Consider the following 27,471-nt stretch of genomic DNA (forward strand, 5'->3'; position numbering starts at 1 on the left):
TTTCTACTATCATCTTTCAACTCAGTTTTCTCTAGGAACATATCAAAAAAAGGAGCTATATCGCGAGCTATTAATCTACAACATAGATATGCAAAATTATCAAAACTAAGTTCATGATAAATTAAGTTCAATTAATCAAATTAATAATGAACTCCCACTTAAATAGACGTCCCTCAAGTCATCTAAGTGATACGTGATCCAAATCAACTAACCCATGTCCGATCATGACGTGAGATGGGGTAGTCATCAATGGTGAACATCTCTATGTTGACCATATCTACTATATGATTCACGTTCGACCTTACGGTCTCCAGTGTTCCGAGGCCATGTTTGTACATGCTAGGCTCGTCAAGTTTAACCCAAGTATTATGCATGTGTAAAACTGTCTTACACCCGTTGTATGTGAATGTAGAGTCTATCACACCCGATCATCACGTGATGTCTCGAAACGTAGAACTATAGCAATGGTGCATCCTCAGGGAGAACACTTATGCCTTGAAATTTAGTGAAGGGATCATCTTATAATGCTATCATCGTTCTAAGCAAAATAAGATGCATAAAAGATAAACATCACATGCAATCAAAATATGTGACATGATATGGCTATCATCATCTTGTGCTTTTGATCTCCATCTCCAAAGCATCCTCATGATCTCCATCGTCACCGGCTCGACACCTTGATCTCCATCCTTGCATCGTGGTTGTCTCACCAACTATTCCTTCTACAACTATCGCTAATGCATAGTGATAAAGTAAAACAATTACATGGCGTTTGTATTTCATACAATAAAGAGACAACCATAAGGCTCATGCCGATTGCCAATAACTTTTACAAAACATGATCATGTCATACAATAACATATATCACATCATGTCTTGACCATATCACATCACAACATGCCCTGCAAAAACAAGTTAGACGTCCTCTACTTTGTTGTTGCAAGTTTTACGTGGCTGCTACGGGCTTCTAGCAAGAACCATTCTTACCTACGCATCAAAACCACAACGGTGATTTACCAAGTTTGCTATTTTAACCTTCAACAAGGACCGACCGCAGTCAAATTCGATTCAACTAAAGTAGGAGAAACAGACACCCGCCAGCCACCTTTATGCAAAACTAGTTGCATGTTTGTCGATGGAACCGTCTCATGAACATGGTCATGTAAGGTTGGTCTGGGCCGCTTCATCCAACAATACCGCCGAATCAAAATAAGACATTGGTGGTAAGCAGTATAACGATCACCACCCACAACTCTTTGTGTCCTGCTCGTGCATATCATCTATGCATAGACCTGGCTCGGATGCCACTGTTGGGAAACGTTGCATGGAAAACAAAAAAATTCTATGCACACGCAAGATCTATCCATGGAGATGCATAGCTACAAGAGGGGAGATCATCTTCATACCCTTGAAGATCGCAAAGCGGAAGCGTTTATCAACGCGGTTAATGTAGTTGTACACCTTCACGATCCGTCCCGATCAAGTACCGAATATACGGCACCTCCGTGTTCTCCACACGTTTAGCTCGATGAGGTCCTTGCCTTCTTGGCATAACAAGACGGGAAAAGTAGGAGATGAGTTCCAGCAGCACGACGGCGTGGTGGCGGTGTTGGTGAAGAACAATCTCTGCAGGGCTTCGCCAAGCACAACGGAAACTATGACGAAGGATAAACTAGAGGGGACAGGGTTGCCGGCACACGGCTTGGTAAATTCTTGATGTGTCTTGGGTGCTAGCCCTGCCCCTCTATTTATATGTTGAGCCTTGGGGTCGAAACTTGGAGTAAAAGCCTCCACAAAGTCGGTTTTACCCGAAAGGCAAGAGTCCTTCTCAGACTCCAGGACCAGACGCCAGGGTTCCCGGCGTCTGGCCCCTAGACTCTGCAAAACTTCCTTTTGCGCTTTCCAAAAACCTCGTGGGCTTTCCCCTTTGGCCCAAATAAAGTGTTCTCGTACCCAAACATTTCGGGAAACATCTGGAACCCCTTCTGGTGAATTCTGGAACCCTTCGGAGACCGAACACTATTATCCCATATATCAATCTTTACCTCCGGACCATTCCAAAGCTCCTAGTCATGTTCGTGATCACATTCGGGACTCCGAACAATACTCAGTCACCAACATACAAAACTCATATAATACTATATCATCAACGAACTTTAAGCGTGCGGACCCTACAGGTTCGAAAACTATGTAGACATGACCGAGACGCCTCTTTGGTCAATAACCAATAGTGGAACCTAGATGCCCATATTGGCTCCTACATATTCTATGAAGATCTTTATCGGTCGAACCTTATGACAACATATGTAATTTCCTTTGTCTATCAGTATGTTACTGCCCGAGATTTGATCGTCGGTATCTTGATACCTAGTTCAATCTCATTACCGGCAAGTCTCTTTACTCGTTCCGTAATACATCATCATGTAACTAACTCATTAGTCACTTTGCTTGCAAGGCTTCTTATGATGTGTATCGCCGAGAGGGCCCAGAGATACCTCTCTAAAACTCGGAGTGACAAAACTTAATCTTGATCTATGTCAACTCAAGAAACACCTTCAGAGATACCTGTAGAGCATCTTTATAATCACCCAGTTATGTTGTGGCGTTTGATAGCACACAAGGTATTCATTAGGTATCCGGGAGTTGCATAATCTCATAGTCGAAGGAATATGTATTTGACATGAAGAAAGCAATAGCAATAAAACTAAACGATCATAATGCTAAGCTAACGAATGGTTCTTGTCCATCACATTATTCTCCTAATGATGTATCCCGTTATCAAATAACAACTCATATCCATGGTTAGGAAACCTTAACCATCTTTTATCAACGAGCTAGTCAAGTAGAGGCTCACTAGGGACACAGTGTTTGTCTATGTATTCACACATGTATTTAGGTTTTCGATCAATACAATTCTAGCATGAATAATAAACATTTATCATGAATAAGGAAATATAAAATGACAACTTTATTATTGCCTCTAGGGCATATTTCCTTCACAGTCCCCACTGAAACTGGCTACAGAGCGGACGCGGCCTCTCACTCGTGTCGGCATTGAAGCGGTGTGATGGTCGAGGGCGCCGCCTGCGACGCATCCCCGGTGTTCGTGCCTGCTAGATGCGGAAGACGCATTACTGGACGGGATGGGACAAATATCTACCACGTCCGTTCAATGCCCCGTCTGTCCGTATGCCACCATTAAGCGGGCTCGTCGGCCGACAAACCCACCCAGTAGCCAGGCATTGACACATTTGGAGCGTGTGGCCTCATCGGAATCCACTATTTAAAGGCGGCCACACCCGGTCTACACCACGCCACAACACAAGCTGTTCCACATCCTCCTCCCTTCCACCACATCCGCCATGACTGCAGGCGGCAACGTCTTTGGAAGAGCCTATCGACAAAGACGAAGCACGAGCTGGCCGCCTAGCAGAGCCATCGTGCCAGGAGGATCGAGGCAAGCATGCCGGCCAGCTCGCTCGAGGTCTCCGACGACGAGGACGACCCCACGATGGAGATGGGCTCTGAAGACACCACACCGGAGCCCGCGCCTGTGCACGCCGGCTTCACCATGGAGCAGGCGCGGGTGTACAACTACGCCACCATGGCGAAGGAGCAGCCTGCGCCTACGCCGGCGCCTATGTCGTTGTTCCATCAGGTGCAGGAGGAACAATGGTACAGCATGTTCCTCCCACGGCAGCACTGGCTGGCGGAGGGCCAGATCGACGTCGAGCGCGCGAGCGAGGAGGCCGTGGTGGCCATGGCCGCCACGAACCCCAACTTCATCGGGAGCAGCGTGCGATCTACGAGGTTGTCCGCGCTCAAGCTGCCGCTCGCCAAGAAGCGGGCGCCGCAGGGGCGCACCTAGAGGCGATCGCGGACGAGAACAACGCTAGAGGCGATCGCGGACGAGAACAACGCCGGCTACGCCTCACACGGGCAGCCACCATTCCCATCATGGACCTCACGTCCACCGGCGACGGACAAGGCGCAGAATCCTCCGAGGATGAGTAGGGCACGGGAACGGGAGATGGCAGGGCCTTGTGTCCCATGTGGGTCAGTCCATCTTCCGTTCTACTCTTCCTCGTAGGAGACTGCAGCTTCACTTCATTGGTCTTGTCATCGATGGTCATGAAGGCGGCGGATGGAGGACGACAAGGGCTTTGACGTCGGCGTAGGATAGGTTTAGGGTCGGGTCAAAACGGTTTCTTTTTGTTTTAAATGTTCGAAATCTAACGAAAATCCGTCATGATTGAATGAATGTCGTCCGGTATGTATGAAATCCGTCGTGTTTGTACGAATTTCATCCGGTTTGTTGCCAAAGTGTTTGAAATGTATGCGGACACCGTTGAATGGCGGCCTCCCGCATCCGTGTCCGTGGACTGATCCTCCTGTCCACATACGGACGCGGGAGGAAATTTGTGAGTCGCCATTGGAGATACCCTTATACATCATCTGTAGGAGATGAGATTGCAAGGAAAAAGAAACACTCCAATAGCATACCCTAGCAATATGCCAGCACGTTTCTAGAATGCAGTGTATACATAGGCAGAAGAATTTAGGATTCAAGGAAAACAATTTAGGATACCAGACTATTTACAATTCCAGCCTCATTTCCCAAATATTATTCCTGACAGAACAGGGTAATACATAGTACAGATATCCCAGAATGTACGCGGTATTCATTACCCAGCTCAATCTCTTCGGTATAAACCCACCACGAGAGTCTCAACTAAACAAATAAGCAGAAGAATCAACAGGTACTATGTGCCAACAATCAAGGAAACAACTATGAAAGCTAAGGCGACATCCTTCGCCATCGTCAGCACATTTGACTGCCAAGACGAAACGGTTCAACTACCTTGCCGACGGCCTGGGTGGCCGGGCTTGTGGCTGCTGGCCCGGAGGCGAAGGGATATGGCTCTGAGAATGCTGTAACATCTGAACCATGGATGGCGTCTGATAAGAGTGAACAATGGTGCTGCTCTCTGTCGAGTCTCCGCGCGTCGTCGCTCGCTGCCAGGAATGCGAACTCAGTCCAGATAGCATGTAAGCCCTCCCTGAAGCTTCATATAGCTGGCGACTTGCCATCCTCTCCTGCATCTCCCTCAGCTCTGCGTCAAGGGCCAAGGACAGACGGTCCCCGCTCCTGCTTGCAAAGGACTCTGATAATCTCCTCCGGCAGTCCTCCAGAATGGTCACAGCCTCAGCGAGAGCACCCCTCTCAGCAGCAGCCCTCGCAGATTCAATAGAATCAGCGGCCTGTATGCGGTTCCGCTCACGATCAACCTCAATGGATACATGTTCAGATATGGTGGATGTCGGCCTGTTGATCTTCACCTCATCAACTTCAAGCTTGACAGTCTCATTTGTTAGATCCCTGTAAGAACAAGCAACCTTTAACAGTGAGGTCTGTTCGCGACACTGCGGGATGTTCACTGACAGCAAAATGTCCCTCTCCTCATCAGCATACAGATGACCAATATCAACTGAACAGCTCCGCCCATCCCTTGCCATCATGCTTGGGTAGCTACCAGATTTGATGGAACAGAGTTGAACACCAGGATGAACACATTCCATGTTGAGTCGCATCTCCTGTACCACAACACTAAGAAGCCCACCAATGCACTGAGCAAACGCATCCTGCATCACGCCTTCATCTTCGATAAAGGAAAATGTGCCACCAGAAGCTTCAGCAACTGAATGCAGGGAGTCTGAATCATGGTCTGCTCCAAATCCAAAAGCATGAATAGGCAGCATATGCCGTGTATCATTCAGAATAGACTGCGGGACAAGTGTGCTATAATCTTTCGAGCCCCCTCGAACATTTGAGCTAAGGTTGTAGGTATCTTGCCCGTCAGAGAGAAGAATGATGCTGCACACAGAATTCTTATGGCTGCGATCCTCAATCACCTTCGTAGCTTTCTTAAGTGCATCAGCAATGTTTGTGCCACCACCAGCACCAAGCGAGTTAATAGCCTGCAAGGCCTGCTGCCTGCCATAATGCGACATGCGCTGAAGGTGGAACAGCCTTCGGGCAGAAGATGAGAAAGCAATTACAGAAAGGCGATCAGATGGTCCAAGGTGTTGAATCACAAAGCCCATTGCCCGCTTTAGCAGTGCCAGCTTGGTGCCTGCCATACTGCCACTAATATCAATCACTGTGACAAGATCAACAGGAGCACGTCCACTTGGGGATCTAACTGAGCTTTCATTGACCAATCTGCCTGTGGCCTGGTCTGAGCTAGCACTGGGAGCTTTCAGATGGATCAGGACAGAAAATCCATCTTGAGATGATGACTGTGGAATGGATGAGAATTCTGGATATGTACTGATTTCTGCAGTCCTCTTAGACCGGAAATTAAGACTGTCAGTAGCTTCTGTCTGCTGTAAAGGTTCATCGTCATTGAAGTTTGTTGGCTCAGAAGTATGTAATCGACGAACTCCTCGCTGACGGTTTGGAACTTGATGGAGAAGAGCCACATAGGCATCTTGTTGTGGCAATTGGACTCCATTAATTCCACGTCTTCCATCAGGAATGTGGGAAGACAGTGAGCGATTCAAGGGTATCTCTTTCCACTTTGCCCGGCAGACTGGGCAGACATGATTCCCATGTTTAACATTGGATGAGATGCAGTGAAAATGAAACTTGTGAGAGCACTCTGCAGTGAACAAGGCTTGACCATGGCCTGATCTCATAGAGTCAAAGCATATTGCACATTTCCTCTGTTCAAATACAAAACAAAATAGAGATCAATATGGTTCCATCAAAATCTACACAAAAGGCAGAAATAAACAGCTTCTTGGATGGCACATATATATGTTGTTCTGCAAATGGTAAAAGGTACATTGCACACAAAGTAAACTCATTAACTCAAAGGATATCCTACACAAAAAGGCAAACTGCAGGCTGTGCTCCTGATTAAATTAGAAGAAACAAAATACATAAACCTTTAGATCACTACTTTAGTGATCTAAACGCTTTTATATTTAGTGATCTAAACGCTCTTGTATTTCTTTACAGAGGGAAGTACATGACATTACATCGTAAGTACTTAAATTTCTGTTGTAAAGAGTTCAGTTTTCTTTTATGAAAAGTCGGCGAGCATGAACAACAAAATGTCACCTCAATGAGCTAATCCTTACGAGATTTTGTTGAATTGGCACCCATATGGTCAAACCAAGCATGCAGTTGGCAGTCGAGACACAAAAATAATTTAAACATTAAACTATTTCATCAATTTGCATTTCTTGCGATAGATAGTGCATAGTGCCAAGTTGGAACGTTTGCCCTGAAGAAAGAACTCTGGTAGTTGGATGAAAGAGTGTTTTTTTTTAGAAAATGACAAAGTATTTATTTCCACCTTTGGCAGCATAACAACAACAAAATGCATCAGCATGACCACAGGTTCTCCGAGTCGTGCGAGCCTAGAGGGTAGCATTGTGTTCTAAGAGAAAAGATCGGGAGCTAGACAGGAAAAGAATTTAGGGTTATTGTGGATGGGCCTTTGGCTAGTTGAGTATGAGCTAGACACACAGTTACATAAAGAGAAATTCCGGAACTGTTTCTGTTTCCAGAAGAAACAGCTATTCCGACTATGTATCTTTTTCCGGGGCAAAGTTTCCGCTTAAGCTCTGAACTTTTCTGTTTAAGTTTCCGGAAAATGCTCACTGTTTCTATTTTTGCATGGAAAGGACAAACATTCAGTTCCATTTTGACCCTGCCAACATACGAAAGGACATTTTCCCGTGTCTGGGTCCAGTACCACCTTACATACACGATAAAAAGAGAAGACAATGGCACAACTCTATCAAACCACAAATCAAACTCCATTATAAGAGCAGGGTAAACGAACATCAAGTCTAGCACTTTGTTTTTTATTGGTCCATCACCATCGAGAAAATGTAATTGGTTGTGTCAACTATTACAAAGATAAAGTTAACGGTCTCATGAATTTGCCAAACCAAGATATTTCATCAAGAAAGTGTAACTGTATGTGTCAACAACTACAAACATGAGGTAAATGTTTGCGCCAGTCAACTTTTACAAACATAACGAGGTTAGCCATTTCATGAATTTGCCAAAATCAAAGTACAAACCAAGTAAATCCTTTGAACAGGGCCAAGCTGCCTACCACCAACTTTCAAAGCAAAGAAAAATTCTGGTCTTATCCCCACATGTTGTTATACTGAAGCAATTGACCATTCACTTTGAATATATTATCACCACCATAAGTTTCAACCCCATATATTTAAGTTCAATGGTTTTGCAAATGGTAAAGGCCAACTTTGCATGCAAAGTAAACTCGCCAACTCGAAGGACATAACCTACAAGAATGTGATACATAACAAAAGAACCAAAACTAAACTAGGTGCAGGCTGTGCTCCGGTCCAACTTACAAAAAAAGAACGCACAGAAACATAAACGTGCGATTACATGCATCAGAAGTAATTCAAATCCTGCTCTACAAAAGTTCATTTGTTACTCCCTCCGTTCCAAAATATAAGTCTTTTTAGATATTCCACTACGGACTACATACGGATGTATATAGACATATTTTAGAGTGTAGATTCACTCATTTTGCTTCGTATGTAGTCCGTAGTGAAATTTCTAAAAAAGACTTATATTTAGGAACAGAGGGAGTACATGGGAAAAAAGCGCACAGCAAAATGTCAAGTAAAGAGGCGCAATCCTCGTGAGGCTGCTTGTTGAATTGTCATAGTACGCATGGTCAAACCATGCATGCAGTTGCAGTTCCAGTTGGCAGTCAAAGCCCATTCACCACAGAAAAATTGCTATAAACAAGAAACAATTTCATCAATTTGCATCGCTGGTGCCAAGTTGGAACGCTTGCCATAAAGACAGAAAGCTGGTGGTAGGAGGAAAGAGTTGGGGATTTGCTCCACGTGACGGCGCCACGGGCAGGTGATGAGCAAAGGAAGCGAGCTTTTCGCGGTCCTTTTCAGGGGAGGGGGCAAGTGGAATTCATTAATAGTGGGATGCAATAGGAAAGTGGGTCCACGTCGTACGCAATTATGCATATCCAATGCAAAGTCAAATATGGATTAGCTTAAAAAGATATGGTGCTGAGCAGATCACGGCTGGCGCAACACCGTATTGGAAGTTTGCTAGTACGTACTACTATCTGCTGCCGAGGGAAAGAAGTGAATGGCCCAAAGCCACGGCAATACTAGTAGTAGTAGTACAGGATTGAAAACAGGGACATGTATGATTCGGAGGGGGCGCACGAAACAAAGCAACGGCGGCGATCACGAGGAGGATGGCTACGCTCGGAATCGGCTTCAGTCTACAGGAGTGGTAATCCACATAAGTATCTTCTTCTTCCAAGAGCGCTGAACTTGTAAATAAAACGCTTTAAAAAGGGACAACGCCTAAAATATCGTGGACATGCAGAAAATCGGTCGTCTGCCGGTGATACATCGTAGGCAGGTCAGGCGAACCCAAAATTCGCGCGGACGGATACGCATCTCGCTACAAACCAGCATTTCAAATCTAATTCAGTAAATGCAGAGCTCCCGATTTTATTTTCATTTATTTTGCATTAGAAACGCAAGGTATTATTATTACTCGGAAAATGCAAACGGAAACTGCCTCACCTTGGAGGAGGACCTGCTCCCGGACTTGGACCTCCGCAACGCGCCGCCGCCCGCCACCGGCTCCTCGGGCGCGGACCCCACCGTCACGGCCGCCTCGCCCCGACAGCCGCCGGCGCCCGACGCCGCCGGCCTCGGCTCGCCGCCGTCGGCCACCGCGGGGACGTGCAGGCAGAGCCGGAGGGCCAGCGCCCGCTTGGCCTTCCTCCACGCGCTCTCCATCGGCCTGCCTTGCGCCGCGATCCCAATTCCCAGGCCCAAACCAACCCGGCTCTCTCCGCCCGGGCTCTTATACCGCCGCTATGGTGGGGCGGCGCGTTGCGGCTGTGGTGGAATTGGAGGGGAGGCGGCGCGACATTAGTGGCTGGAGGTGGAGCGTTTGGGTGCGGCTTCTTCTCTTGTGTCCTTTGGCTTGGTTTGACCCGCGGGAGGGAGGAGAGGAGAGGAGAAACGTGCAAGGGATGCCAAGGGAAGGGAAGGAAGGGAGGCGGAGCAGAGGTCAGCGTGGGGGTTTAAATCCAGTGACGAGTGACGACGGGGGTTTGGCTGGCTCCTTTCCGGGACGGCGTTTCTTTCTTTTTTTTTCTGTTTTTTACAGCAGGCAATCAAGTCACCGGGAGAGGCGGCGGTGAGGGGGGAGCGCCTAGTTGGAGCTGGAGGTCACAGGACGCCGGAGGCGGTGCATTGAATTCTGGTTCGCCCCTGCCAGTGGAGCGGTTGAACGGGGACGACAGTATTTAAATATGGATTTTCGTTACATTTTAAAGTTCGAAAGTGCTCTGCACACGATTGACTGCTGGACGATGTGTGCCCGACGGGAGCAGGAGCCACACAGATTAAAAACCCCAGCTAATCCTACGGTCTACCTGACTTGTCGTCTGTGGGTCGTGCGTCCATCCGTCGTGTGTATAGCAGTGCTCTTTAAAGTTTGTTCACATATTTGACTAGCAAAACGCTAGAACAACAAAAATATGTTGTTGAATTCGTATTTGAATAATTTTTACGATGGTTATACTTTTGGTACGTGCAACTTATATTTTAACAGTTAAAATCATGATCAATTTATACAAAATTCCTACAAACCAAAGAATGGCTTAACTAGGCAACTTCGTATTTTTACTCCGTATGTTCCTATTAATATATGATGCAATCATATTGCAAGGTCCAACTTTAACCATCAATCTAACTAACAAAATGTTTGTTACTGTATGTCACAAAAACTATACAATTCAATACAAGGTAAAACATATTGTTTAAATTTTTATTTCATGTAATTAATGAATAATTAATATATTATTGATGCTAAAAATGGTCAAAGTTCAATCGCGGAAAACGAGGAGATAAGGACGAAGAGAATAAATTCTTTTCAACCGCCAGCTGGATCCATTTGTAAGGACGCATTATGGCAATAGATATGGTATGGATCGGCACAACCCCCTTCTGTCCAAACTTATACCCACAGAAATCATCTATACCCACCCACTTTAGTACCCACCCACTTCAGTACCTGTGGGCACAAATTGACACCAATGCCCCTACCCAATGGATATCCGGTGTGTACAATATATTGCATTACCATATAAAAAAGTAGAGAAATTAATCACGTAAGACATATGAGAAGTGGCAAGCCGATGGGCTATAGCTGGTTTCGGGAATCATGGGTTTTTGATTTTTGGTAGGATCGTAGGGGTTTGATGTTAACCCCACATGACATAGGATTATTTTTCATATATTAACTTTTTTTAGGTATCCATTGGGTTACCCATATATACAATTTCATATCGATGCCCTAGCCATATTTTGCGGGTATGGATACCACTACCGGGTACAAAGTCTCATCCCATGCCCACTGTATTCGGGCAGGGTACCCATGGGTACCCATACCAATGGGCAAAACTGTCACCCCTAGATGACTATATGAATTTGTGTCAATGATTGATGAGCCATATCATATACAACCATAGTGGATAAGGATTTGAGTTGTCCGCCTAGTCGACTGCCATGTCATCCTAATAAAATGGACCCACCTTGTTAGTTTGGGGAAATAATGAATTAGATACATGCGACATGAGACCAAAAAAGGGTCAATATGACTACACAAGATCACACCCTGAGAATAAAGTGTGAAATTTACTCCTTTTGTAAAATATGTCTAGGTAAGGCGTAGGACCATCTTGATGACAATATGTCAATGATTTCTTCATGCTCTATGTCATCTTGATGACGAGATACCCTTGATGTGGTTTCCTGTTCTAAAGGCAAATATGTGCTAAAAATGGTGTTGTATGACAAAAAGAAAAAAAATACTATGGGGGTTATTGGTAGTTTATGGATCGGCACATGATGAGTTCAAAGATGAATTCCTAGTTGAGCTGGCATCTTTCTGTAGTGGCATGAATGTGCCATACATAGTGGGGGGAGATTTTAACATCCTAAGACACCCTGGGGAGAAGAATAAGAAGATGGTGAACAACAAAGCTACTGACTTGTTCAACTCCATTATCAATACCCTAGCTCTTAGGGAAATACATATCAGTGGGGGGAAATATACTTGGACAAACAATCAGGCCCATCCCACACTAGAGAAGTTAGACCGAATCCTTATGTCTGAATGCTGGGAAGATGTTTTCCCACTTGTTTCTGTGAGGAAATTAGTTCAGGAGATTTCTGATCATAACCCGTTACTGCTCTCTTCCGGAGAAGAAGGGCGCGAAGCTCCGAAACCTCGTGAATTTCGTTTTGATCTATCCTGGATCAATGATGACAAGTTCCTGCCCACGGTGGGGAGAATTTGGGCTAGGAAAGTTGCTTTGTCAGACCCTATAGATGTCCTGAATATCAAGCTGAAAAGATTCAAAACATATTTTAAGGGGTGGGGCTCATATAGGTATGGCCATGATAAGAAAAGAAAAGAGGACTTACGTATGGAACTAGCGATGCTAGAGGAACTGGAAGAAGAAGATATGGTGCCTCCTGACTTATATAGTAGGAAAGTTGATGTCAGTGCTGCGCTATATGAGGTTCTGGTAAACAAGGAGATCTTTTGGTCCAGCAATCCCACGAACGCTGGCTCCTCAAGGGGGACTTAAATACTCACTATTATCATAAAATTGCTAATGGGCGAAAGCGCAAAAATACAATTCAATCACTTAAAGTGGGAGAGGCAGTGATTGAAGGCACGGACAAATTGATTACCCACGCCACTGATTTTTATAAAGAACTGTTCGGTCCAGCCCCTGGTAATTAGATTCATCTTGATTCAGAAACCTGGTCGGACGAGGAGACACTAGATGAAAAGAATAATACATATCTTTGTCGAGAATTTACAGAACAGGAGGTCAAGGAAGCTCTATTTGATACGGCCTCTAATAGAGCTCCTGGACCCGATAACATCTCTGCTGAGTTCTATCAGGTGTACTGGGATATTGTTAAAGAAGACATTATGGCCCTGTTTAAAGCATTTCACCAAGGGACACTGGATGTCCAACAACTTAACTACAGATTCATTACCCTGCTCTCGAAAGTATCTTGAGCCGAGAAAATCCAGCAATATAGGCCTATTTGCCTGCTGAGATGCCCATATAAGCTGATTACCAAAGTCATCAATCGAAGGATAGCAATATATGCAAACAAACTTATTAGCCCTGCCCAGAACCCCTTTGTGAAAGGCAGAAACATCATGGATGGTGTCTTATCCCTCCATGAAATTCTTAATTACACCTATGTTAAGAAAAAAAGTGGGGATTGTCCTTAAGCTAGACTTTGAAAAAGCCTATGACAAGGTGAATTGGGACTTTCTCCTAGAATGCCACAAGATGCGGGGTTTTAATGATACTTGGTGCAGATGGATTAAACAAATACTTTATAATGGGACTGTTAGCATCAAACTCAATGGTAGTGTTGGCCCATATTTCCAAAGAAATAAAGGGGTTCGACAGGGGGATCCCCACTCCCCCTTCTTGTTTAATCTAGCCGTTGAGTGCCTTACCAAAATGATCAAAAATGCTCAAGAAAATAAAATAATTGTGGGTTTGGCTTCTGATCTTCTTCCCAATGGGGTGGCAGTCCTGCAATATGCAGATGATACTATCATTTGCATAGAAGATGATGTTGATAAGGCAGTCAACCTGAAGTTGCTGTTGTATATGTTTGAAATGATGTCTGGTTTCAAAGTTAATTTTCAGAAGAGTGAGATTCTCATTGTGGGTGGGGATGAAAGTGTGGTAAATAAATATGCAGAGATTTTTGATTCTGAGGTTGGCAGTTTCCCACTCAAATACTTGGGCATGCATGTGAGCTATGCTAATCTAAAAAACTCTGATTGGGAGTTTATTGTTAGTGAATACCTAAAGAGGTTCGAAGCCCGGATTGGCAACGCTGCCTCAATGGGGGAGGCACACTCTGCTTGATTCTGTTGTCACATAGATCTCTTTATACCACATGTCAATGCGGCTCATGAATAAAACTTTCATTGAGAAACTAGATAAACACAGACGCAGGTTCTTTCGGGAAGGGTGCAACAAAAAAAAGAGATACTATCTTGTCAAGTGGAGTAGAATATGTAGATCCAGAGAAAAAGGGGGGTTAGGCATAAAGATCTGCGGAAGCAAAATATTAGGCATATGGTTAAATGGTGGTGGAAACTAGAGAGTCAAAATGGTCTATGGCAGGATATCGTCCGGGCCAGATATCTTCGCAACAAATTTGTTGCAGAAGTTTCTCCTAAATTCTCTAACTCACCTTGTTGGAAAGCCTTGCTCAAGATTAGACATATCTATATGATGGGCAGAAAAATAGAGATTGGTGCTGGGAACTTGATTAGACTGTGAAAAGACCCAATGAATGGGCTGATCCCATTCCAGGATCAATATCCACGGCTATTTGAGATCTGTAATCATTCGGCAAGTACCCTGGACAAGAGAGATGAGCTTGATGACACTTCTATATTTAGACGTAGGCTTACTCCTGAGCTGTCCAAACATTGGGAAGATATGCGTGATGTAGTTAAGAATATCCCCCTAAATGACAAGAGTGGTCGAATCTTTTGGGGACTAAACCAGAATGGCAAGTTCACCACTAAATTAGTGTATAATATGCTGGAGAAACCTCTTAGTGGGTGCCATTACAGATGGATTTGGAAAGCTAAGATCCCTCTAAAAATCAAAATCTTTCTTTGGCAACTGTCACATGACGCAATACTTACCAGGCAAGTGATGAAAACAAGGAAATGGCCAGGGAACCCTTGCTGCTCTTTTTGCAAACACGTGGAAACAGTTCAACACATGTTCTTTACTTGTCCCGTGGCCAGGGTAGTCTCGAGATCAATTGTAGTGGATCTAGGCACTGATAAATGCCCAACGAACTACTGGCAATACTTCGTGTGGTGCCACAAGTTTCTCCCTGGAAAGAAAACTTTTTATACAGTGGGCTTAGTGGCCACTTGTTGGGCCATATGGTTGGCACGCAATCGAGCTACTTTTGAAAAGAAACAAATCAAGACTCCTTTTGAGGTTGTGTTTTCTCTATGCTCTTCTTTGCTCTACTGGACAGGACTACAGCAAGGGGGTGACGCCAAGGAGCTGCACACAGGAGCTGAGATGATCAGGGCTAGCACGATGCAGCTGATGAAGATGTGTGGTGTTGTCAAACAACCGATCCAAGGTGCTTGATGATTCAGAGATGCTTTGGATGAAGAAATGGCTGGCACGAGACCCTGTCGTTACTACTTCATCTCGGAGAAGATGTTTCTCTTTGCTTGGCATGCTGTTGTGTTTTGCTACTTAGTATGGTCTTTTTAGAATGTGAAAGGGATCGAGAAGACGTGTCTAGAGGGGGGTGATTAGACACTATGTACCAAAGTAACAGTTTTTAAAATCTTTAAGTTTAAGTGGAGTTTTAGCACAAGCTTAACAATCACAATACCAATCAAGCAAGCATGCAAAGAGTATATGAGCAGCGGAAAGTAAAGCATGCAACTGGCAAGAATGTAAAGGGATGGGATTGGAATGTGCAAACGCAATTTGGAGACACGGAGATTTTTGAGCCATGGTTCCGATAGGTGGTGCTATCGTACATCCACGTTGATGGAGACTTCAACCCACGAAGGGTAACGGTTGCGCGAGTCCATGGAGGGCTCCACACACGAAGGGTCCATGAAGTAGCAACCTTGTCTATCCCACCATGGCTGTCGCCCACGAAGGACTTGCCTCACTAGGGGTAGATCTTCACGAAGTAGGCGATCTTCTTGCCCGTACAAACTCCTTGGTTCAACTCCACAATCTTGTCGGAGGCTCCCAAGTGACACCTAGCCAATCTAGGAGACACCACTCTCCAAGAAGTAACAAATGGTGTGTTGATGATGAACTCCTTGCTCTTGTGCTTCAAATGATAGTCTTCCCAACACTCAACTCTCTCTCACAGGATATGGATTTGGTGGAAAGAAGATTTGAGTGGAAAGCAACTTGGGGAAGGCTAGAGATCAAGATTCATATGGTAGGATTGGAATATCTTGACCTCAACACAAGTGTAGGTGGTTCTCTCTCAGAAAATATAAGTTGGAAGTGTAGGCATGTTCTGATGGCTCTCTCCATGAATGAAGAGGATGTGGAGAGGTATATATAGCCTCGACACAAAATCTAACTATTACACACAACTTACCAATCTCGGTGGGACCGAATTAAGAAACTCGGTCTGACCGATTCAGTAAACCTAGTGACCGTTAGGATTTTCGGTGGGACCGACATGCAACTCGGTAGGACCTATATGGTTAGGGTTAGGGCATAACGTAATCTCGGTGAGACTGATTACACAAACTCGGTGAGACCGATTTTGGTAATAAGCTAACCAGAGAGTTGGTCTGGTAAACTCGGTGGGACCAAAACGTTACGAAAGGGAAACATAGAGTTTACATTGCAATCTCGGTGGGACCGATCGCTCATCTCGGTAGGACCGAAACGTTACAAAGGGAAACAGAGAGATTACAATCCCATCTCGGTGAGACCGAGATCCCTATCGGTGAGACCGATTTGCCTAGGGTTTGTGGCAGTGGCTATGATATCTGAACTCGGTGGCGCCGGATAGAAAGAATTGGTGGGGCCGAGTTTGACTTTTGGTTTAGGTCATATGTGGATGTGAGAAAGTAGTTGAGGGCTGTTGAGCATATCACTAAGCACTTTGAGCAAGAACCTCATTAAGCAACACCTCATCCCTCCTTGATAGTATTGGCTTTTCCTATAGACTCAATGTGATCTTGGATCACTAAAATAGAAAATGTAGAGTCTTGAGCTTTGAGCTTGAGCCAATCCTTTTGTCCTTCGCATTTTGAGGGATCCACTTCCTCTAGTCCATGCCACTCCATTGTTGAACTTATCTGAAACATACTAGGTAAGGGTATTAGTCCAACAAGAGATATGTTGACATAAATTACCAAAATCACCCAGGGAGCACTTGTGCTTTCAATCTTCCCCTTTTTGGTAATTGATGACAACATACATCAAAGCTTTAGATAAAGATATAGAGAATGACAAGTAAAGATTTGGAAAGACATGTAACAAGCATAGGCTCCCCCTACATGTATGCAATCATGTGAATATGGAATATAGGAGCATGTGAATCCATAAGCATGACAGAGAAGGCAAAGAGTTACATGTATCTTGGCTATATGCATCAGAGCAAAAGATGTGAATATGGCAAATGTACCTTCACGCTCATGCGTCCCTCTTGCAAACAATATGTACATCAGCAAGAGATCCTCATACACATGATTGTGATGCATATACTTACCTTATGATCTTGAGTTGGCTTAGGATGGAATGAACCTGTGAAAACAAGGTTAGATAACACAGATGCACCTATTAGCCAGAGCAAACAACGGAACCAACAAGGGTACCAAGATTGGGATGACATGTAGAGAGTGAGTACTGAGTACTCCATTTGATATAGACATGTCCCCAAAGGTAAAGATATGCAATGAATTCAAGGATTTTATTCTCTTGTATGTCTTGCTCCCCTTGAATCTAGCATGGGATATAGGGAGAAGATAGGGAAAAGAAAATCAGAGCCAAAGAATACGAGGCATAGCAGCCAAATAAATATGAACATGTCTTTTCCCCTCTTCAAGACATGTGACTTCTCTCCTCTTGAACACCAAGCATCTGGGATCCTTGAAAATGACTCTCTCTCTTTGAGTATTCTCTCCCCCTAGAGATATGATAAAGTGTTGATGTGATCTCTCTCTATAGATATGATAAAGTTTTGATGTGATCTCTCTCTCTCCCTTTGACATCAATTTCCAAGAAGGGTCTTCTGGATTTGTTGTCACATGGGTTTGGTCCTTGAGTCATAGATCAAAGCAGCAATAAAAATGTGATGCTGGTAGAGGACAAGATTCATTGAGTGGAGCTGGGTCAAAAGAACACATGAGTAAGTGGCAAGCTGTTTTCCTGTTCTTAAATCGGTAGCACCGAGTTGTATTCTTCGGTAGCACCGAAAGGTTTCGGTGGGACCGGAAATGACAGGCCGGTGGGACCGAGTTCATCACAGAGAAAACACTTGTCACCTCAGCTCACTAGGACAGGTAAGATCTCACAAAAAGATTTGCAATGAATTGGATGCAAGTAAATGCAGAACAGAAATAAAAGAAAGGAAATCTAGATGAAGTTTTTTATTTATTGAATTGAAAGGGGAAACAAATATGCATGAGACAAATGCAAAAGCACAGAAAAGAACACGCAAGAACTTCATCTAGAGATGGTCGGCGACAAAGTCACCTATGTTAGAGTATATTGACATAGGAGTCAAGTGATGTCACTTGATCATAGGTCATACTCATCGTTTAAGCTCAAAATGGGGTTACCATTTTTTGTTTAAGCATTTTGATGTATTCGCATCTTGTGGAGTGGCTTTATCTCATGTCTTGAAGTAAAGCTTCTCTAAGATGGAATAACATACCTTAGGTGGTGGTGTTGATCATGTAGTTGAACTTGTGTGGATTGCTCGAGGTTGATGTTGCTCATCAAGAGTTGGGAGCACCACTTTGAAGTTTGAGTTCATCTTCCTACATGGGTTAGTTTTTGCAAGGAAGAGCACTTGTGCTTCCAATATGACAATCATAGAGTTCAAACTAGAATTTGTCAAAAGGATATGTTTAAATGGTTCCATGCTTCCTTGTCTTCAACCACCGTGGTGTTGAGACTTGGTGATGTAGAGATCGTTCAAGATGTGAGTGAGTTTCAATCTCATAGATTTCGATTCATCCAAGTACCTACAAGTGTTAGATGATATGCAAGGGCAAATATATCCAAGACTCAAGATTTTCATCATAAGAGAAACATCAAGGATTTGTCCTAGGTTCAAGCCTTGCATGTATCCGAATGGAGTTCCTACTCCAAGTTTGAAGCATAAATGATGTTCAATTCACCTCTCAACCTGCAAAACACTTTCTCATCAAGTGGTTTAGTGAATATATCCGCTAATTGTTTGTCGGTGCGAACATGCTTAAGGTCAATGTCCCCTTTGGCAACATGATCTCGAATGAAATGATGTCGAACTTTAATATGCTTAGTTCGAGAATGTTGCACAGGATTGTGAGCAATCTTGATAGCACTTTCATTGTCACAAAGTAATGGAACATGTTTCACATATATCCCATAATCCTTAAGAGTTTGGGTCATCCAAAGTAATTGAGCACAACATGAACCAGCGACAATGTATTCCACTTCAGCGGTGGATAAGGATACCGAGTTTTGTTTCTTGGAAGACCAAGACACAAGATATCTACCAAGAAATTGACAAGTACCCGAAGTGGACTTTCTATCAACCTTGTCACCGGCATAGTCTGAGTCGGAGTAGCCAACAAGATCGAAAGAGGTCCTCTTTGGATACCAAATGCCAAAGTTTGGTGTATGAATTAAGTATCTCACTATCCTTTTCACAGACTTAAGGTGACATTCTTTAGGAGCAGCTTGATATCATGCACACATGCACACACTTAGCATAATATCAGGACGTGAAGCGCACAGGTATAACTGAAGGAAATATGCCCTAGAGGCAATAATAAAGTTATTATTTATTTCCTCATATCATGATAAATGTTTATTATTCATGCTAGAATTGTATTAACTGGAAACAATGATACATGTGTGAATACATAGACAAACATATAGTCACTAGTATGCCTCTACTTGACTAGCTCGTTTATCAAAGATGGTTATGTTTCCTAGCCATGGACAAAAGAGTTGTCATTTGATTAACGGGATCACATCATTAGGAGAATGATGTGATTGACATGACCCATTCCGTTAGCCTAGCACTTGATCGTTTAGTATGTTGCTATTGCTTTCTTCATAACTTATACATGTTCCTGTAACTATGAGATTATGCAACTCCCATTTACCGGAGGAACACTTTGTGTGCTACCAAACGTCACAACGTAACTGGGTGATTATAAAGGTGCTCTACAGGTGTCTCCAAAGGTACATGTTGGGTTGGCATAATTATGAGGAAATAAATAATAACTTTATTATTGCCTCTAGGGCATATTTCCTTCAGTCTCCCACTTGCACTAGAGTCAATAATCTAGATTACATAGTAATGATTCTAACACCCATGGAGTCTTGGTGCTGATCATGTTTTGCTCGTGAGAGAGGCTTAGTCAACGGGTCTGCAACATTCAGATCCGTATGTATCTTGCAAATCTCTATGTCTCCCACTTGGACTTGGTCCCGGATGGAATTGAAGCGTCTCTTGATGTGCTTGGTCCTCTTGTGAAATCTGGATTCCTTTCCAAGGCAATTGCACCAGTATTGTCACAAAAGATCTTCATTGGTCCCGATGCACTAGGTATGACACCTAGATCGGAAATGAACTCCTTCATCCAGACTCCTTCATTTGTTGCTTCCGAAGCAGCTACGTACTCCCCTTCACATGTAGATCCCTCTACGACGCTTTGTTTAGAACCGCACCAACTTACAGCTCCACCGTTTAATAAAAACACGTATCCGGTTTGCGATTTAGAATCGTCCAGATCAGTGTCAAAGCTTGCATTGACGTAACCGTTTACGACTAGCTCTTTGTCACCTCCATATACGAGAAACATATCCTTAGTCCTTTTCAGGTATTTCAGGATGTTCTTGACCGCTGTCCAGTGATCCACTCCTGGATTACTTTGGTACCTTCCTGCCAAGCTTATTGCTAAGCATACGTCAGGTCTGGTACACAACATTGCATACATGATAGAGCCTATGGCTGAAGCATAGGGAACATTTTTCATTTTCTCTCTATCTTCTGCTGTGGTCGGGCATTGAGTTTGACTCAACTTCACACCTTGTAGCACAGGAAAGAATCCTTTATTTGCCTGATCCATTTTGAACTTTTTCAAAATTTTGTCAAGGTATGTGCTTTGTGAAAGTCCTATTAAGCGTCTTGATCTATCTCTATAGATCTTGATGCCCAATATGTAAGCAGCTTCACCGAGGTCTTTCATTGAAAAACTTTTATTCAAGTATCCCTTTATGCTATCCAGAAATTCTATATCATTTCCAATTAATAATATGTCATCTACATATAAAATTAGAAATGCTACAGAGCTCCCACTCACTTTCTTGTAAATACAGGCTTCTCCAAAAGTCTGTATAAAACCATATGCTTTGATCACACTATCAAAGAATTTATTCCAACTCCGAGATGCTTGCACCAGTCCATAAATGGAACGCTGGAGCTTGCACACTTGGTCAGCACCTTTTGGATCAACAAAACCTTCCGGCTGCATCATATACAACTCTTCTTTCAGAAATCCATTCAAGAATGCAGTCTTGACATCCATTTGCCAAATTTCATAATCATGAAATGCAGCAATAGCTAACATGATTTGGACGGACTTAAGCATCTCTACGGGTGAGAAAGTCTCATCGTAGTCAACCCCTTGAACTTGTCGAAAACCTTTTGCAACAAGTCGAGCTTTATAGACAGTTATATTACCATCAGCGTCAGTCTTCTTCTTAAAGATCCATTTATTCCCAATGGCTTGCCGATCATCGGGCAAGTCAACCAAAGTCCATACTTTGTTTTCATACATGGATCCCATCTCAGATTTCATGGCTTCTAGCCATTTTGCGGAATCCGGGCTCATCATCGCTTCCTCATAGTTCGTAGGTTCATCATGGTCAAGTAACATGACTTCCAGAATAGGATTACCATACCACTCTGGTGCGGATCTTACTCTGGTAGACCTACGAGGTTCAGTAGAAACTTGATCTGAAGTTTCATGATCATTATCATTAGCTTCCTCACTAATTGGTGTAGTTGTCACAGGAACTGGTTCTCGTGATGAACTACTTTCCAATAAGGGAGTAGATACAGTTATCTCATCAAGTTCTACTTTCCTCCCACTCACTTCTTTCGAGAGAAACTCCTTCTCTAGAAAGGATCCATTCTTAGCAACGAATGTCTTGCCTTCGGATCTGTGATAGAAGGTGTACCCAATAGTTTCTTTTGGGTATCCTATGAAGACACATTTCTCCGATTTAGGTTCGAGCTTATCTGGTTGAAGTTTCTTCACATAAGCATCGCAGCCCCAAACTTTAAGAAACGACAACTTTGGTTTCTTGCCAAACCACAGTTCATAAGGCGTCGTTTCAACGGATTTTGATGGTGCCCTATTTAACGTGAATGCGGCCGTATCTAAAGCATAACCCCAAAACGATAGCGGTAAATCAGTAAGAGACATCATAGATCGCACCATATCAAGTAAAGTACGATTACGACGTTCGGACACACCATTTCATTGTGGTGTTCCGGGTGGCGTGAGTTGCGAAACTATTCCACATTGTTTCAAGTGTAGGCCAAACTCATAACTCAAATATTCTCCTCCACGATCAGATCGTAGAAACTTTATTTTCTTGTTACGATGATTTTCTACTTCACTCTGAAATTCTTTGAACCTTTCAAATGTTTCAGACTTCTGTTTCATCAAGTAGATATACCCATATCTGCTCAAATCATCTGTGAAGGTGAGAAAATAACGATACCCGCCGAGAGCCTCAACATTCATTGGGCCACAAACATCAGTATGTATGATTTCCAACAAATCAGTTGCTCGCTTCATAGTTCCGGAGAACGGCGTTTTAGTCATCTTGCCCATAAGACACGGTTCGCAAGTACCATGTGATTCATAATCAAGTGATTCCAAAAGTCCATCAGTATGGAGTTTCTTCATGCGCTTTACACCGATATGACCCAAACGGCAGTGCCACAAATAAGTTGCACTATCATTATTAACTCTGCATCTTTTGGTTTCAACACTATGAATATGTGTATCACTACTATCGAGATTTAATAAAAATAGACCACTCTTCAAGGGTGCATGACCATAAAAGATATTACTCATATAAATAGAACAACCATTATTCTCTGATTTAAATGAATAACCGTCTCGCATCAAACAAGATCCAGATATAATGTTCATGCTCAACGCTGGCACCAAATAACAATTATTCAGGTCTAAAACTAATCCCGAAGGTAGATGTAGAGGTAGCGTGCTGACCGCGATCACATCGACTTTGGAACCATTTCCCACGCGCATCGTCACCTCGTCCTTGGCCAGTGCTCGCTTATTCCATAGTCCCTGTTTCGAGTTGCAAATATTAGCAACAGAACCAGTATCAAATACCCAGGTGCTACTACGAGCTCTAGTTAGGTACACATCAATAACATGTATATCACATATACCTTTGTTCACATTGCCATCCTTCTTATCCGCCAAATACTTGGGGCAGTTCCGCTTCCAGTGACCAGTCTGCTTGCAGTAGAAACACTCAGTTTCAGGCTTAGGTCCAGACTTGGGTTTCTTCTCTTGAGCAGCAAGTTGCTTGCTGTTCTTCTTGAAGTTCCCCTTCTTCTTCCCTTTTCCCTTTTTCTTGAAACTAGTGGTCTTGTTGACCATCAACACTTGATGCTCCTTCTTGATTTCTACCTCCGCAACTTTTAGCATTGCGAAGAGCTCAGGAATAGTCTTGTTCATCCCTTGCATATTATAGTTCATCACAATGCTCTTGTAGCTTGGTGGCAGTGATTGGAGAATTCTGTCAATGACGCTATCATCCGGAAGATTAACTCCCAGTTGAATCAAGTGATTATTATACCCAGACATTTTGAGTATATGTTCACTGATAGAACTATTCTCCTCCATCTTGCAGCTGTAGAACTTATTAGAGACTTCATATCTCTCAATCCAGGCATTTGCTTGAAATATTAACTTCAACTCCTGGAACATCTCATATGCTCCATGACGTTCAAAACGTCGTTGAAGACCCGGTTCTAAGCCGTAAAGCATGACACACTGAACTATAGAGTAGTCATCAGCTTTGCTCTGCCAGACGTTCTTAACGTCGTCAGTTGCATCAGCAGCAGACCTGGCACCCAGCGGTGCTTCCAGGACGTAACTTTTCTGTGCAACAATGAGGATAATCCTCAGGTTACGAACCCAGTCCGTGTAATTGCTACCATCATCTTTCAACTTGGCTTTCTCATGGAACGCATTAAAATTCAACGAAACAACAGCACGAGCCATCTATCTACAAACAAACATAGACAAGCAAAATACTATCAGGTACTAAGTTCATGATAAATTTAAGTTCAATTAATCATATTACTTCAGAACTCCCACTTAGACAGACATCTCTCTAGTCATCTAAGTGATCACGTGATCCAAATCAACTAAACCATAACCGATCATCACGTGAGATGGAGTAGTTTTCAATGGTGAACATCACTATGTTGATCATATCTACTATATGATTCACGCTTGACCTTTCGGTCTCCGTGTTCTGAGGCCATATCTGCATATGCTAGGCTCGTCAAGTTTAACCTGAGTATTCTGTGTGTGCAAAACTGGCTTGCACCCGTTGTAGATGGACGTAGAGCTTATCACACCCGATCATCACGTGGTGTCTGGGCACGACGAACTTTGGCAACGGTGCATACTCAGGGAGAACACTTCTTGATAATTTTAGTGAGAGATCATCTTAAAATGCTACCGTCAATCAAAGCAAGATAAGATGCATAAAGGATAAACATCACATGCAATCAATATAAGTGATATGATATGGCCATCATCATCTTGTGCTTGTGATCTCCATCTTCGAAGCACCGTCATGATCACCATCGTCACCAGTGCGACACCTTGATCTCCATCGTAGCATCGTTGTCATCTCGCCAACTATTGCTTCTACGACTATCGCTACCGCTTAGTGATAAAGTAAAGCAATTACAGGGCGTTTGCATTTCATACAATAAAGCGACAACCATATGGCTCCTGCCAGTTGCCGATAACTTCGGTTACAAAACATGATCATCTCATACAATAAAATATAGCATCACGTCTTGACCATATCACATCACAACATGCCCTGCAAAAACAAGTTAGACGTCCTCTACTTTGTTGTTGCAAATTTTACGTGGCTGCTACGGGCTTTTAGCAAGAACCGTTCTTACCTATGCATAAAAACCACAACGATAGTTTGTCAAGTTGGTGCTGTTTTAACCTTCACAAGGACCGGGCGTAGCCACACTCGATTCAGCTAAAGTGAGAGAGACAGACACCCGCCAGCCACCTTTAAGCACGAGTGCTCGTAATGGTGAAACCAGTCTCGCGTAAGCGTACGCGTAATGTCGGTCCGGGCCGCTTCATCTCACAATACCGCCGAACCAAAGTATGACATGCTGGTAAGCAGTATGACTTGTATATCCCACAACTCACTTGTGTTCTACTCGTGCATATAACATCAACGCATAAAACCTGGCTCGGATGCCACTGATGGGGAACGTAGTAATTTCAAAAAAATTCCTACGCACACGCAAGATCATGGTGATGGCATAGCAACGAGAGGGGAGAGTGTTGTCCACGTACCCTCGTAGATCGTAAGCGGAAGCGTTAGCACAACACGGTTGATGTAGTCGTACGTCTTCACGATCCGACCGATCCAAGCACCGAACGTACGGCACCTCCGAGTTCAGCACACGTTCAGCTCGATGATGATCCCCGGGCTCCGATCCAGCAAAGCTTCGGGGATGAGTTCCGTCAGCACGACGGCGTGGTGACGATGATGATGTTCTACCAGCGCAGGGCTTCGCCTAAACTCCGGGACGATATGACCGAGGTGGAATATGGTGGAGGGGGGCACCGCACACGGCTAAGGAACGATCCGTAGATCAACTTGTGTGTCTATGGGGTGCCCCCTGCCCCCGTATATAAAGGAGGGAGGGGGGAGGCCAGCCGGCCCTTGTTGGGCGCGCCAGGAGGAGGAGTCCACCTCCTAGTAGGAGTAGGACTCCTCCTTTCCTACTCCTACTAGGAGGGGAAGGAAGGGGAAGAGGAGGGGAAGGAAAGGGGGGGCGCCGCCCCCCTCCTAGTCCAATTCGGACTAGAGGGAGAGGGGGGGCGCGGCCCTTCCTGGCCACCCCTCTCTCTTCCCACTAAGGCCCATATGGCCCATTAACTCTCCGGGAGGGGTTCCGGTAACCCTCCGACACTCCGGTTCTCTCCGAAATCACCAGGAACACTTCCGGTGTCCGAATATAGTCGTCCAATATATCAATCTTTATGTCTCGACCATTTCAAGACTCCTCGTCATGTCCGTGATCACATCCGGGACTCCGAACAAACTTTAGTACTTCAAAACTTGTAAACTCATAATAAAACTGTCATCGTAACGTTAAGCGTGCGGACCCTACGGGTTCGAGAACTATGTAGACATGACCTAGAACTATTCTCGGTCAATAACCAATAGCGGAACCTGGATTCCCATATTGGTTCCTACATATTCTACGAAGATCTTTATCGGTCAAACCGCATAACAACATACGTTGTTCCCTTTGTCATCGGTATGTTACTTGCCCGAGATTTGATCGTCGGTATCCAATACCTCGTTCAATCTCGTTACCAGCAAGTCTATTTACTTGTTCTGTAACACATCATCTTATAACTAACTCATTAGTTACAATGCTTGCAAGGCTTAGGTGATGAGTATTACCGAGAGGGCCCAGAGATACCTCTCCGACAATCGGAGTGACAAAACCTAATCTCGAATTATGCCAACTCAACATGTACCTTCGAAACACCTGTAGAGTACCTTTATAATCACCCAGTTACGTTGTGACGTTTGGTAGCACACAAAGTGTTCTTCCGGTAAACGGGAGTTGCACAATCTCATAGTTGTAGGAACTTTGTATAAGTTATGAAGAAAGCAATAGCAACATACTAAACGGTCAAGTGCTAGGCTAACGGAATGGGTCATGTCAATCACATCATTCTCCTAATGATGTGATCCCATTAATCAAATGACAACACATGTCTATAGTTAGGAAACATAACCATCTTTGATTAATGAGCTAGTCAAGTAGAGGCATACTAGTGACTTTATGTTTGTCTATGTATTCACACGTGTATCATGTTTCCGGTTAATACAATTCTAGCATGAATAATAAACATTTATCATGATATGAGGAAATAAATAATAACTTTATTATTGCCTCTAGGGCATATTTCCTTCAGAAGGGGCAAAGGAGGGGGCGCCCCCCCAAGCCCAATCCGAATTGGGAGGGGAGCCGACCCCCCCCTTTCCTTCTTCCCTCCCCTCTCTTCCTTCCCTCTCCTACTCCTAATAGGAAAGGGGGGGCCAAACCTACTTGGAGTAGGATTGCCCCCCTAGGGCGCGCCTCCCCCCTTGGCCGCCCCCTCCTCCTCTCCCCCTTTATATACGGGGGAGGGGGGCACCCCTAGAACACACAAGTTGATCTACGGATCGTTCCTTAGCCGTGTGCGGTGCCCCCTCCACCATATTCCACCTCGGTCATATCGTC

At 44.0% G+C, this 27,471-nt stretch overlaps 1 protein-coding gene across 1 annotated transcript; it reads right to left on the minus strand.

Moving 5' to 3' along the window:
* Nucleotides 1-4,595: 4,595 nt before the first annotated feature.
* Nucleotides 4,596-10,104, minus strand: LOC123045997 (E3 ubiquitin-protein ligase WAV3). The gene is made up of 2 exons (XM_044469261.1): nt 9,619-10,104; nt 4,596-6,726 (listed from the first exon to the last, which is right to left on the minus strand). The coding sequence occupies exons 1-2, from the start codon at nt 9,835-9,837 to the stop codon at nt 4,858-4,860; spliced, it is 2,088 nt and encodes a 695-aa protein (XP_044325196.1). The 5' UTR covers nt 9,838-10,104; the 3' UTR covers nt 4,596-4,857.
* Nucleotides 10,105-27,471: the final 17,367 nt, after the last annotated feature.

This window comes from Triticum aestivum, chromosome 2B (assembly GCF_018294505.1).
Source record: "Triticum aestivum cultivar Chinese Spring chromosome 2B, IWGSC CS RefSeq v2.1, whole genome shotgun sequence".
NCBI classification, from domain to species: domain Eukaryota; kingdom Viridiplantae; phylum Streptophyta; class Magnoliopsida; order Poales; family Poaceae; genus Triticum; species Triticum aestivum.